Source organism: Micrasema longulum, unplaced genomic scaffold, assembly GCF_059751315.1.
Source record: "Micrasema longulum isolate JH-2025_06_02 unplaced genomic scaffold, ASM5975131v1 h1tg000776l, whole genome shotgun sequence".
NCBI classification, from domain to species: Eukaryota; Metazoa; Arthropoda; class Insecta; order Trichoptera; family Brachycentridae; genus Micrasema; species Micrasema longulum.
In genome coordinates, this window is record NW_028277969.1 from 113,630 (window position 1) to 126,611 (window position 12,982).

Below are 12,982 nucleotides of genomic sequence, written 5' to 3' on the forward strand. Positions count from 1 at the left end.
AGAATGAAGTCCAATCCACGTCATCATCAATGATGAATTCATCATTACAAATGTTAGAATCCATGTTAAGTATGAATGAAGACCAGCAAGACTAGATTACAAATAACGAGAATGACATTCTATATTTGGAGACACAGTCACAACTTTAGGAGTACAAAAAAGAAAAACGATTGCCTTTACATGAGGATCCCTCAGTATTTATCAGCTCCTCCCAGCAACGTTGCCAGTGAGCAATTATTTAGCGGAGCTGGTCTTACATATGAAGAACACCGGAACAGATTGTTAGGTGTATAAGCGGCCAAACTACTTTTCATAAAATATAACTTACTACTACTTAATTTTGAATATTAAATACATTAACAATATTGTATTTGTAAAAAATTGTACTTTTTTTTCATAGTATTTACACTTCTGCTTCCGCATCCGTTTCTGCTAAAATTTACTTTTTACATCTGCTCCCATTTCTGCTTCTGTTATGACACATCCGTTGCATCACTACTGTACACCTCACATATCTGTTGTTCGCATTAAGGAAACAAATTACAGACCTTATCTCACAAGCGGCGGGATTTTCAATTTTATTCGGCATTTCAAACAAGCACCATGACGCGTACACAATAGTCCGCTAACTCATAATGGTGTCAACTCCTTCTCAATAGGTCAGGGTAAGTACCATGCATGCGCAAAACTGCGACCGCAGCGCTGCGATGGCAAGAAATACAAACAGAACTTACTTTCTGGATACACCTCATACATAAAAATAAGTATCTCTACACAGGTAGTGGTTCGAGAAGAGATTCAATAAATGAATTGCCGTTAATTAATTTAGTGGTCATAATAACAAAGTCTACATTGGAATCTTCTTGTTGCGAATACGTTCTAAGGGTAGATATTTCATTGTAAGTGCACCCTCCAATGAAAAAGACTAAAATAACTTTAGTAGCGTCGTTTGAGGAAGCTGTATCACTTGATATGGAGTTGCGGCGATTCTGCCCGTGAGGGATTACTTGCATTTCTTCTATAGTCGGTCCGGGCAGCAATCCAAGAACATCTTGTAGGCCTGAGAAGAAAACATTAAGTATTTAATGAATGAGATATTTATTTATATATACGCCCAATGGGCATTTTTAAAGACATATTTATACATAGAAAATTATTATAAAAGAAGAAAGACACAATGGTATATGGTAGATTTGGTGGGAGTGGAAGCGGGAGAGAGGTGTGTATAATTGAATTTGATTCAGTGATCGTTTGAAAGAAGACAACTTGTTCTCAAAGAAATCAAGACTGGTATGTTTGTTGGCAGACATAAGAATTCTGGGCATAGGGGAAAGAAAACCATAGTTAGTTCTATAGTTATTGGTATGAAAGAGTAAGTTTTGTCATTTGTTTCTAGTAGGGATATTTAATTTTACTGGGCTCGGTAGTTCAGGTGCATCTAATATAATGATTAAATGTTTTGAGAATGGTAGCATTGCAGAAAAATATAGATAAGGCAGCCGAACAGTGCAAATCTAACCAAGTATTGATTTTCAAATGCTAAAAAACCACAGTTACTCAAACTCAGACCGACAAAATTCTACCCTCCTTACAAATTTAATATACCAATACATAAAATGGATGGTGAAAAGGAGTGTTGATCAAAGATTTAAAAAAAAATTAGGATATTAATTTATATTTTGAATTGATTTCAAAACAATGTAGGTACGACAGGTGTTATGAATAAGACCATAATCAGATTTTGATGTAAACCTAAATGACAACAAGTAAACATAAGTATAATTTTGTATGATATAAATACAATGATTGTATGGACGATGTATAAGAGTTTTTAATGTCACCATCCGATACCTACAGTTTAGAGGTAAATCCGTCATTTATCCTTTTTACTGTCGATAATATAAATATCATGTTTATATTATGGTCTAAACTGTGAAATAACTAAATAAATAATAAAGTTTTGTGTGTGAAATAATTGATTCTTTATTGGAATTCAACAAATACATGGTACGAGGTTTGTCCAAAAAATATAGAAGATATTTGAATTACAAATTAGACACTATTTTTATTCCTGGACCATTTTGGACGCATAGTTGGTTTTATAGAGACAAACTTGTAATACTCGTTTTGAGATGATTGGTGAATGTTTTTCCAGAGCGAAAATGATAATGGCTTGTTGCAACTTTTTGACAAAAACCCAGCCACCATCTTCACGGGACTTAGCTCCCTGTGACTTTTTCTTGTTCCCAAAGATGAAGAAAACTTAATGTAATTTTGGACTAAAAAATGTATACTTTATAGATGCCTAAACGTCGGGAGACCTATCTGAGAAAAATAATAATATAAATATATTTAGTCGGGTAGCGTCGCAAACTCACAGATCAGAGGTCCGATATTTGAACACTACCCTACCAAAACTTTATTCTCATTTTTAAATAACCTGTTATTTACAAGTTGTTAATAAAGGAAATATTTGGGTTAGTCATAACGCAAATATTTATTTAAAAATATAAAATATAGTAAATTAACCTACCAAACCAGCCTCTGTTCTTCGCTAGATGTTCAGCTAATTTAAATGTCACAGGTGTATACGTGCTGTTCAAATAACTCTTGTCTTTCATTTCTGTATCAGAAGAATCATCTACAGTTAGTCTCAGAGCCTAAAAAAAATTAATATTTAATAAATTACTTCTACACATATGATAAAAAGCACAAAATAGTTATTGAATTTTTTGTACATTGGTGGGCTTATTGCCAAATGGTAATTTCTTCCGACCAACCAATAAAATTTAAGATGTTAATAATATAATTTTAGTTTCAAAACGAATACGAGAAAAATTAAACAAAATAGAAATTGGGGACTTGAATAAGTTATTGCTGTTTTTTTGTGAAAATTATTGCTTTATTTAAAAAAAAAAATAAAAAAATCATGTCATCAAAAGAATTGGCTATCGCTAGTGACTACTTTCTCCCATCTTTCTGGCAGCATACGAATACCATCAACGTCTCTCGGCTTCAATGAATTGAATATGCCGTATGAATACGGCAGCCAATTTTCTTGCTTTTGAATTATTCCTAAAACTTTTTAACCTTTGGCATCTGTTGTGTGATCAACTCATAATGATTCTGCCGGTTCATTTTGCATTTGACATGGGTCTTCATCGAGTAATGCTTCCAATTTTTCGTTTTCAAACTTTTTCAGGGAGCCATAGCATTCTTTATCTTCAACATTAAAATCGTTATTTTTAAAGCGCCCAAACCAATATCTGCATGTTATTTCTGACAGAGCATGGTCGCTGTAAGTCTCTGCAAGAATTCCATGTGATTCAGCTGCAGATTTTTTTGAAAAAAGTTATGTAGTAAAATTCCCTGCAAATACTATTTTTTTGGTACGAAATTCGACATATTTAATGTCCATGAAAAAATATGTCGATTACAGTTTGGCGAAAAAACACATACTGTCATTTCCTAATAATTACCTGGTCCTAATAATCCATCATTTTACAATTGTATTTCAATTTAATCTCCCATTAAATATTAATTATAAAAACAGGAAAACCATCAAAATTGATTAAAAAAACAAAACGATTTACTGTCTTTGAATGGGAAAGGTATTTTTAGCTAGGCAGTTTAGATGACTCACCAGCAAAAAGTAAAAAATATGCAAGTATGCTTTTACAATGCATTAAATCTATGGTACATGTATAAAACTAAATGTAAATTGCTGTAATAAATATGAAACTTTAAATAATATTTTATTTAATTTCTATAATAAATAGGTACCTTTCTCAAAACTGTGTAGTGCCTGGTTCCAGATTGAGGTTTCAAAATGTTTGTCTTCTCCAAATTGCAAAGTCCCAGCCAGGTGTTGAGTCCGTAAACTTGAACTATTTCCCTCTTGTAGAATTCGAGAGTTTTAGGCTTAAGGCCGGATCCAGTGACACACTGCAGACAGATGAGCCGCAACACTTTGGTAAGGGGAGCCTTTTGTGCTATAAGATCTTCGATATAACTGCTCACTTTCTCAGTGTCAACACAATTCAGGAAGTCTTCTTCGCATTGCAGACCATCGTGGAAATCAAAACTATCCGTAATCTAAAAAAATAAGAAAATTAGATGGAAAACTTTAGAAAAAAAATATTTTTTAAACATTGCTTGGTAGAATAAATGGCTAAGCAAAGTTTAACTAAAACTTAACATCTGATCAACATATTATACAGACAAAAAGTTACATCAAAGATCTAACCTAAATTAGAGTACAAACTAGATTCAAGTATACATAATTTGATGGTAAATTTGAGTAAAATGGCGGCCTCTGAATGGGTTTTGAGGAAAAATGACGCTAGTTAATTGTATATACATATTTTTAAATTGTGAAAATTACAAAAAATATAGTGTCAACACTTGGTACGAGTCATGTATTAAATAAAAAACGTTATACAACAGTTCAAATCTTTTTATTGAAAATGTTTATTTTTCATGCCTCTGACTAAACCTAACCCCTAAAAATACTTGGGCGTTAAATACTTTGTATATCAGTTTTTAAAAGATCAACAAACCTCTTTAATATATTCTGCAATGGCTGTGTGTGTTGCAAGTGACTGCTTATTAGCTAACATGGTTGGTAGTCGTGCAACAAACTGTTTCATTTCTTGCACTGACTTTTGGTTGTGTCTTTCACCCAACTGATTATGAATAAGTCTAGCTTTACGGGATAGAGCAGGTCCAACCTGAAAGCAAAAATCAAAACATTTAGATAAATTATCTTCTACTACACTCTCTTTGTATACCAATCTGAATTGATGATGTTAAATGTGTAATATTTTAATGGTTTATTTCAATGCAGACCCGTTGTCCACAATAAACGGTGACACGGATTCAAAAGGTTTTTTTTGTGTGATTTTACCCAGTATTAGCTTTAATTTATTGCCGCGGCTAATTACTACTTCTTATTAATATTGTGCAGCAGTAGCCGAAAGTAGTGTATCTGAGCAGACAAGACAGCGTAAACATTGGTTGACTGAACAGACATGGGATCTCATTAACAGAAGGAAAGAGCTTAAGCAACATGGCATCAATTCAGAAGAAGACAAACACGCGTACGCAGAAATAAACAATCACGTACAAAGATCTTGCAGAAAAGACAAGACGGAAATGATTAACAAAATTTGCTCAAAAATAGAAAATCACGCTTCTCGTTTTGAAACCAGAGACCTATTTAGAAAAATCCGAACTTTGACTAGTGACCGCAAGTGCAGAACATGGACCATAGAAGATGAGAATGGTATATGCCTAAATGAAATCTCCCTTGTATTAAATAGATGGAAAGATTATTGTTCTGACCTTTACAGTAACCCCGGATATATGGTAGATTTAAACTCTTCTTTAAATTCTGATGATGAACTAGAGCCCAATATTTCTAAAAGTGAAGTGGAAAATGCCATTAAATATCTTAAGTTAAATAAAGCAGTCGGATCAGATGAAATACCAGCTGAATTAATTATACATTTAGGAGACCGAGGTTACCAGGCAATACATACAATTTGTAATCTAATATGGAAAACTGGTACATGGCCAAAAGACTGGACTGAATCCGTTTTCATCCCACTACACAAAAAGGGTTCAACGGCCAAATGTGATAACTATAGGATGATTGCACTCACCTCGCATGCAAGTAAAATTGTACTGCATATTTTACATTTGAGGTTAAAATACTTCCTTGACTGGCAAATCCCACAGGAGCAAACAGGTTTTGTTAAGGGAAAGGGGACGCGTGAGCAGATTTTAAATGTCAGGCAAATTATCAAGAAAAGCAGAGAATTCAACAAACTTGTGTTTCTCTGTTTCATTGATTATAAAAAAGCTTTTGACTGTGTAAATTGGAGTAAATTTTGGGTTGTCCTCAATGAGATGGGGGTACCAGCACACCTTATTTGCCTGATAAAATCACTTTACAATAAAAGCTCAGCAATTGTGAATTTTAACAACGAACTATCAGATAACTTCCCAGTTCGAAAAGGTGTTAGACAGGGTTGCATTTTGTCTCCCGTCTTGTTTAATATATATGGTGAATACATCATTCGAAAGGCACTTAACGGCTGGACAAGTAAGTTCACAATTGGAAGGAAGTTATCCAACCTAAGATATGCTGATGACACCACACTTATTGCATCGTCAGAGATTGAAATGAAAGAACTAATTGACCGAATAGATGCTGCTAGTTCAGATCTGGGACTCTCAATGAATATGAGCAAAACTAAGATTATGATCATTGATCGAGCTAATAAAGTAGCGCCATTATCCTTACTGCGCAACTTAGAAAGAGTCAACAATTTCATTTGTTTAGGTTCTCTCATTAGCGATGGCGGTGGGTGCGAAGGTGAAATACGGCGACGTGTTGGTATTGCCAAAAGTGCTATGAGTCGGCTGGTGAAGATCTGGAAGAATCGCAGTATAACCATTAACACCAAAAAGAGACTGGTGAAGGCCTTGGTTTTTTCAGTGTTCATGTATGGTGTTGAGTGTTGGACACTGAGGGAATCTTAAAAAAAAAATCGAAGCTTTTGAGATGTGGTGTTGGCGGCGAGTGCTGCAGATTCCGTGGACGGCCAGACGTACAAATGCATCTATTCTCCAGGAACTGGACATAGGAGAAAGACTGATATCCATGTGCGAGAAAAGAATCCTGCAGTTCATTGGGCATATTTCCAGGGGAGATTCTGATAGTTTGGAGAAAACTATTCTCCTGGGAAGTGTCGAAGGGACAAGGTCGCGTGGACGTCAACCGACAAGATGGAGCGGTACAGTCACTGAGTTATCAGAATCATCACTGACGAATGCCTATAGAAGAGCACAAGACCGTTCCAGATGGAGGGAGACTGTCCGCAGACGAGCCATGCCTGGAGTCAGGCGTAATCACCATCCTAAGACATGAGGCACGGATTGAAAAAGAATTAATATAAAACTACAAAGTAGAAAAGTTCGAAATTAAGGAACAAAGAACCAATTTTTCTAGTGCGTATAAAATATCACAGATGAAATAGACGTTTGAACGGGTTATAGGAGGAAATGAACACAGTTTTTTGTTGCCGTTGTTGTATTGTAATTGTCAAAATAAATCTACATAGTACGAATCAGATTGTGGTACCGTGGCTGGTGTCGTAGACTCGAAGTCCGTGGTTCACATTCCGTTCTACCACAACTTGATTTATTTACAAATCAAAAATGTTTTGAGTATGTACAAACGTTTGTAGACAGGCTGGGTTTCCTTTCTAGGGTGGTTTAACCCATAGGGCAAGAGTCTGGGGAACTTTGAAATTATATTTAAAATATTTATATGCGTTCATACCTACATCATTATATTCAATGATATAGATTTTTTTTCTTTGGCAAGTGGTAAAAACATATTACCAAAGTTTGTTAAGGGGTTAAGTGGCTACTTTATAATATTCACCATTATGCTTATGTTTAAACATATACATTTCCTCAACACTTCCATCTGTTCACTATATTGAAGTAAAAAAGCTGAAACCTTTATTGATGTAGGTGAGATTCACCTGGTTGAGCCAACTCACCTACTAGGCAATGCCTGAAACAATTTTCCAATTTTTATACTTCTTTTACCAGTTAGCTGATTCAAAAATGTTTTTAGTATCTAATATTAAATTATTGCTTTATTTCCAGTATTTCACGATTCTGCCTATGTTTAAACATCTACATTTCTTCAACTCTTCCATCTGTTGACTTTTTTGAAGTAAAAGAGCTAAAACCTTTATTGATGTAGGCAATGCCTGAAAACAATTTTTCAATTTTATACTTTTTCTTATACGGGTTAGTTTAATCAACAATGTTTTGAGTATGTCCAAATGTTTATAGACAGGTTGGATTTCCTCCTCATAAGCCCTGTAAATGCCTAGACATCCATAATCCCATCTCAAAAAATTTTTCCTCTCTGTTGCAACAAATTAAGATATTTACAACTTATTTAAAATAGTCCCCCAAAATTGAAATGTTTGGGAAAATCACAAGAACGCAAATGTTTCTTTTATCTCTACTCTGATGTAGAGTATCTTAATTGTTTAATTCACGGAGGCAAAATGATCAGTCTCACACTTTAGATCCAGCAAGGGACTAAAAATATTACAGCGAAAATCACCTATTTTGTAGAAAAAAAAAAACAGTTTCACAGTTGGCCGTCCAACCTACTATGCCACAGCGCCTGTCAAACATTTTATGCACAGGAACTCTAGCAAACTTAAATGGACTGACAACATTAATTTGGTAATTGTATTAATGGTGGCGTGATCCAAATTTGAGGACGCCATTTGTAAATAAATGACACCCGATGGACAAGCAGACACGGTTTGATCTTTGATTTCAATTACAGCTATCTAAATGAATCGGGTTGTGGTCCCGTGGCTAGTGTTGCGGACTCACGGATCAGATGTCCGAGGCTCGAACCCCACTCTACCCCAATACGATTTCTATTTTCTAAGAGTGAGTTATTTACAACTCATTAAAAATGGCCACCAAAATTAAAATATTTGGGTAAATTATAAGAATGGTAATATTTCTTTCATTAAAAAACAAAATTGTAAAAAACTCACGGCTGTAAAATTTTTGTCTCTAAGTTCTGCGAACAACTCTTCGCCTGAATTTAAAATGATATTTTTTTTCTCTGCTGCAGAAGCCCCAGAATTTTGTTCATCGGGGTTTAAAAACTTCATAGCGGGAAACTGGGCTTTTGTACTTTTTATTCCGAATAGTTCATCTGCAATTAAGACGATTTAATTATATATGCGCATATATATATGTATATATTATTGCCCTGGGATTTTTAGCAAATTTGTTCATAAAAAAAGGAAAAAAACAGAAAATCGGGTAATGTTAAAATAATAAATCTGCAAAGTTATTGAGGTTTGAAGTAGAAAACTGGTACATACTTTATTTATTTCAACAAATTAAGTATGTAAGTATTTATTATGTTTTAAATATAAATATACTTTATTTAGTGGCATTGAACTGAATGTTTTTTTACCTATCAATCCCTCGTAAGTCAATTGCGTAGATAAAACACTGGTCAAGTCTATCGATCTATCCAACAGCAACAGGACATCCACACTTCCCTGGGATGGCCCTTTTGGACCGATGGCCTGTTCTTCCTTAGCCAGTCGACACATCAAGTCCCAGACCTGTTTTGCGCATTGTCCTTTACCGAGGACTTTTGGTATTGTTCCATACAGTTGTTGGATCCTGCGGATCGCAAGAGCCGATTGGTACAGGCAAGTGGAGTCTCCTTCCAATTGAAAATCTCTAAAATAAGGCATAAACATAATGAGTGTCCGACACTGATGTACAAAGAAATTGTCATTATTTATGCATATACTGTTTGTTTACCCAATAAAATAAATAAATAAAATTGAAAATTAGATAATATTGTATACTAATTTATTTTTTTAAATATCAAACATCTTGGTTTAGTTTTACAATTTTGGCAATAAAAAATAATATTTGATATTTTTTATTAAATGATAAACCATGGAGTTTTATCATAAAATAAAAATATTATTTTTTTGGTTATTTTGCTGTCTCGTTTGCACTCTTTTCTGTTGTTTTCGATCACATTACAGAGTCTATCATTAGGGTTACATAAGGTTATATAAATACAGTACTCTCTCAGTAATCCACCACCCTAAAAATCAGGAAAGTATTTAAATAGTGAAAATGGCGGATTATAATATACACATACAAAATATGGCCAAATTTAAAATAAATGTTTTGTAATTGTATCGGACATCGCCGCTCGTATGGAAAAAAAGGCGAAATGCGGCGGCAAGTGCCGATCATTTAAAAACATCATCAAACCTAGCGGCCCTTGTTGGGGCTCATAGACGGAGGTTTCTGCACGAGGAAAAATGCTCGACTGAGCGTCGAGAAATCATTAGACCCGATGGCAGCTGAAGCTTTGCGAATCGTGGCTAGGGCTACACGTGGCGCCTTCAATCAGAGTGGCCGGCACCAGTGTTTTTTCGTGCTTATTTCGGCTAGTGGTCTCGATTTTGTAATCTAATAAGCTGCCCCTTTAATAAAGACGATTAATTATGTCACTTGCGGGGGCAGACGTTAGAATATCGAAACTTTAGCCATAAATATGTATAGGATTATGAGGTACTAGGCCTCACTAAATCCCACTAAAATCACTAAGTCACCCTTTTAATCAGTATGTAGGATCTTTTCCCGTGTTATTTATGTATTAATTGGGACATGGGGATGATAAATACATACTTCATTTTTATGTAAAATTTTGACCAAGGGTGTTATTTGACTTTAAAATACTGATGTAAAAATAAAATATAAAAATGTCCAGCCAATGAGAGAGCGTTCTACGAGTTAATCCGGGGCAGCCCGACCCCCTCTCGCTCTCTCCTGCGGCTTATGTATGCTGTCCCGTACCCTGTCCAACAGCGACACGGTGCAAATAATTTAATAGAACCTGTGTGTTTTTTGTGAATAAATTTGTGTATAAATCAAGACTAAGCGTGTTTTATTGAAATTACGCCCTCTCCGCTTTCGACTCCGCCGCCTGCCCTTCTTGGAGGATATCACCGCCGACCCAGCCAGAGAAGTCTTTCTTATCTGAGATAGCCGGACTACAGCAGCTACAGAGCCACCCCTATCTACAGTTCAACTATACACACGGCGAGGTGTCGTGTATAGTAGGAATAGTTTTTACAGAGGAATTTGTACTAGCATCTTACAGTTTAATTAATGCAAATTATTTATAAAATTACATACAATTATAAACTAGGTTTATTGATTATTTAGCCAAATCTGAGCGCCAAGGTTTACAAAGCTCGGTGCTCGAATCTATAGGAACGTGGCGGATTACTGAATCCGACATACAAATACTGGCAAATTATAGAGCTGATTTTTTACTTTCAACTAGTAAAAACAATGGCGGATTATAGTAGTTGTCGGATAATCGAGCGGCTGATTACTGAAAGAGTATTGTTTGTACACAAATTACATTAACCCTGATGATGGATGCTTCAATGGAATTCAAAACATAAGAAAAAAGTGCGAACGACACAATAATCCAGAAAATCACATTATGCATCTGAACGTTTGTGAAAATGCTAAAAAAGGAATTTAAAAGTAAAAAATATTTTTAAAAATATAATAATTTGGTCGACGGAAATTTAAAATTCTATATTGAATAAACTGTAAAAGGGATTTAAAAAAAAAAAAATGTATTTTATATTTTTGTTAATACGAAAATATCAATTATTGTTGTACAATATTTTTGTTCTTATATATTCATAAACATTAGAGACACTTGATGATTTATTTTAAACATTAATTTCCATCTCTTCAACAAAGATAAGTCATGGTCCCATGGTAGTGTCACGGACTCACAGACAAGTGGTTTGAGGTTCCATCCTCACTCTTCCACATCTTGATACCAATTTTTTATATGGTTATTTACAACTAATATAAAATAATCATTGATGGCCCCAAAATGAAAATATTTGTGTAAATCAAAAACAAAACTTTTAAGAAAAAAATAATTTAATGGCTAATATGTAACAAGGTTATATTGATTATTTTTTTATGTTAACAGTCATCTATTTAAATTTTGTGTAAAAAATACATATGCTTTTAGTTATTAATAATGTTTATATTACTTTTTAAATTTGTTTAATTTCTCTAATGTTTTTCTTTGTAAAGGAAAAATAAGAAACCTGCTGACAAGCCGGTTTTGCGGTTTAGTGGGTTTCATTATTTTTCCTTTTATGTTTTCTGTTCATGTTTACCTTCTTAAATAAAAATATGTACAAAAAAAATAGGTTTGAAAACTTAAAAACGTTTTATCTCAAAACTTTTTTTTTTTTACACTCATCTTTCATTTCCTGTACCTATCACATTGCACAAAATATGAATAATTTTTATCAAAAGAAATGGCCATTTTCAACGATTTGTAAATAACTAACAATAAGAAATGGGAATCAAGTCGAAGTAGAGTGGGGTTCGAACCTTGGACCTCTATCTGTAAGTCTGCGATACTACACTGGTCACAAGGGATACTGGAATATGGTGGAATTAAATACCTGAAATCGTTTTCAAGTTCAAGGGACAAGACATCACTATCAAATGGATACAAATCACATTTAAACTCTTCGATTGTTGTTAAACTGCCAAAAACACGTCTGTTTGTTAGATGTTTTATGCACAAATCACTTTTCCTAGGGACAAAAATCAAATGAAACTCTTTCTTCGGACCAGAATGGGAATTGGTTGCGGCGAAAATATTGTCGGCAACAATGTCGACTAGACTTATCTTTGGGCGGGTGACAAATATAATATGCTTAACATTCGCTGGCGGAGTGACGCCAGGTTTGAGAGGAAACATGTTTACAACATCATGTTCGCACAGGAGGGAGTACTGAGCTACTAAACCGACAGGTCCAGCAAGCCATTCATCCCAAATCATAACCTGCAAATAAAGAAAATACATTATTTCTATACAACATTCATGTAACGACAAAATGATTTATTTAAGGACTTTTTACGCACTTTTGGGCCTTCGCACGTTTGCAAAAGATTCAGAAACTCTTTTCTGCATGTTTCTTGAAGTAAAGCAACATTTAGACGCCCTCCTGATAAATGGGTAGTCATTTTCTGATTTTCAATTTGATGTTGACTAATCCAATGACAGAAGACAGATTAAACTCAAAAACGAATTGACAGTATTGACACCACTGACAGTAATGACATTTTTGTTACGTTCATATACGCTGTGAATACTAGAGTGAAGTAAACTACAAATGACTTCCTCATATCTCAGAGGTGTCAAACATTACAAAGAAAATTTCTCATGGTCTTTTTTAATTATTATATTATATAATTTAATTAAATATAATAAATGTGAAAAAATAAATACATTGGATGTATATTTACCATTTTAGAATATACCTAAACATGA

At 34.2% G+C, this 12,982-nt stretch overlaps 1 protein-coding gene across 1 annotated transcript; it reads right to left on the reverse strand.

Moving 5' to 3' along the window:
- Positions 1–443: 443 nt before the first annotated feature.
- Positions 444–12,820, reverse strand: car (vacuolar protein sorting-associated protein 33A). The gene is made up of 8 exons (XM_088230514.1): positions 12,574–12,820; positions 12,108–12,493; positions 9,038–9,312; positions 8,607–8,770; positions 4,560–4,730; positions 3,784–4,095; positions 2,534–2,660; positions 444–1,060 (listed from the first exon to the last, which is right to left on the reverse strand). Exons 1-8 carry the CDS (start codon positions 12,673–12,675, stop codon positions 771–773), a joined length of 1,827 nt encoding a protein of 608 aa, XP_088086640.1. The 5' UTR covers positions 12,676–12,820; the 3' UTR covers positions 444–770.
- Between the last annotated feature and the right edge of the window lie 162 nt (positions 12,821–12,982).

Excerpts from the sequence above, each read along its gene's own strand:
- car (XM_088230514.1), bottom strand. The coding sequence starts at position 12,675 with ATGACTACCCATTTATCAGGAGGGCGTCTAAATGTTGCTTTACTTCAA. Across the intron at positions 12,494-12,573 it reads AAACGTGCGAAGGCCCAAAA|GTTATGATTTGGGATGAATG; the intron begins GTGCGTAAAAAG and ends CTTTATTTGCAG. Across the intron at positions 1,061-2,533 it reads GAAGAACAGAGGCTGGTTTG|GCCTACAAGATGTTCTTGGA; the intron begins GTAGGTTAATTT and ends TTTTCTTCTCAG.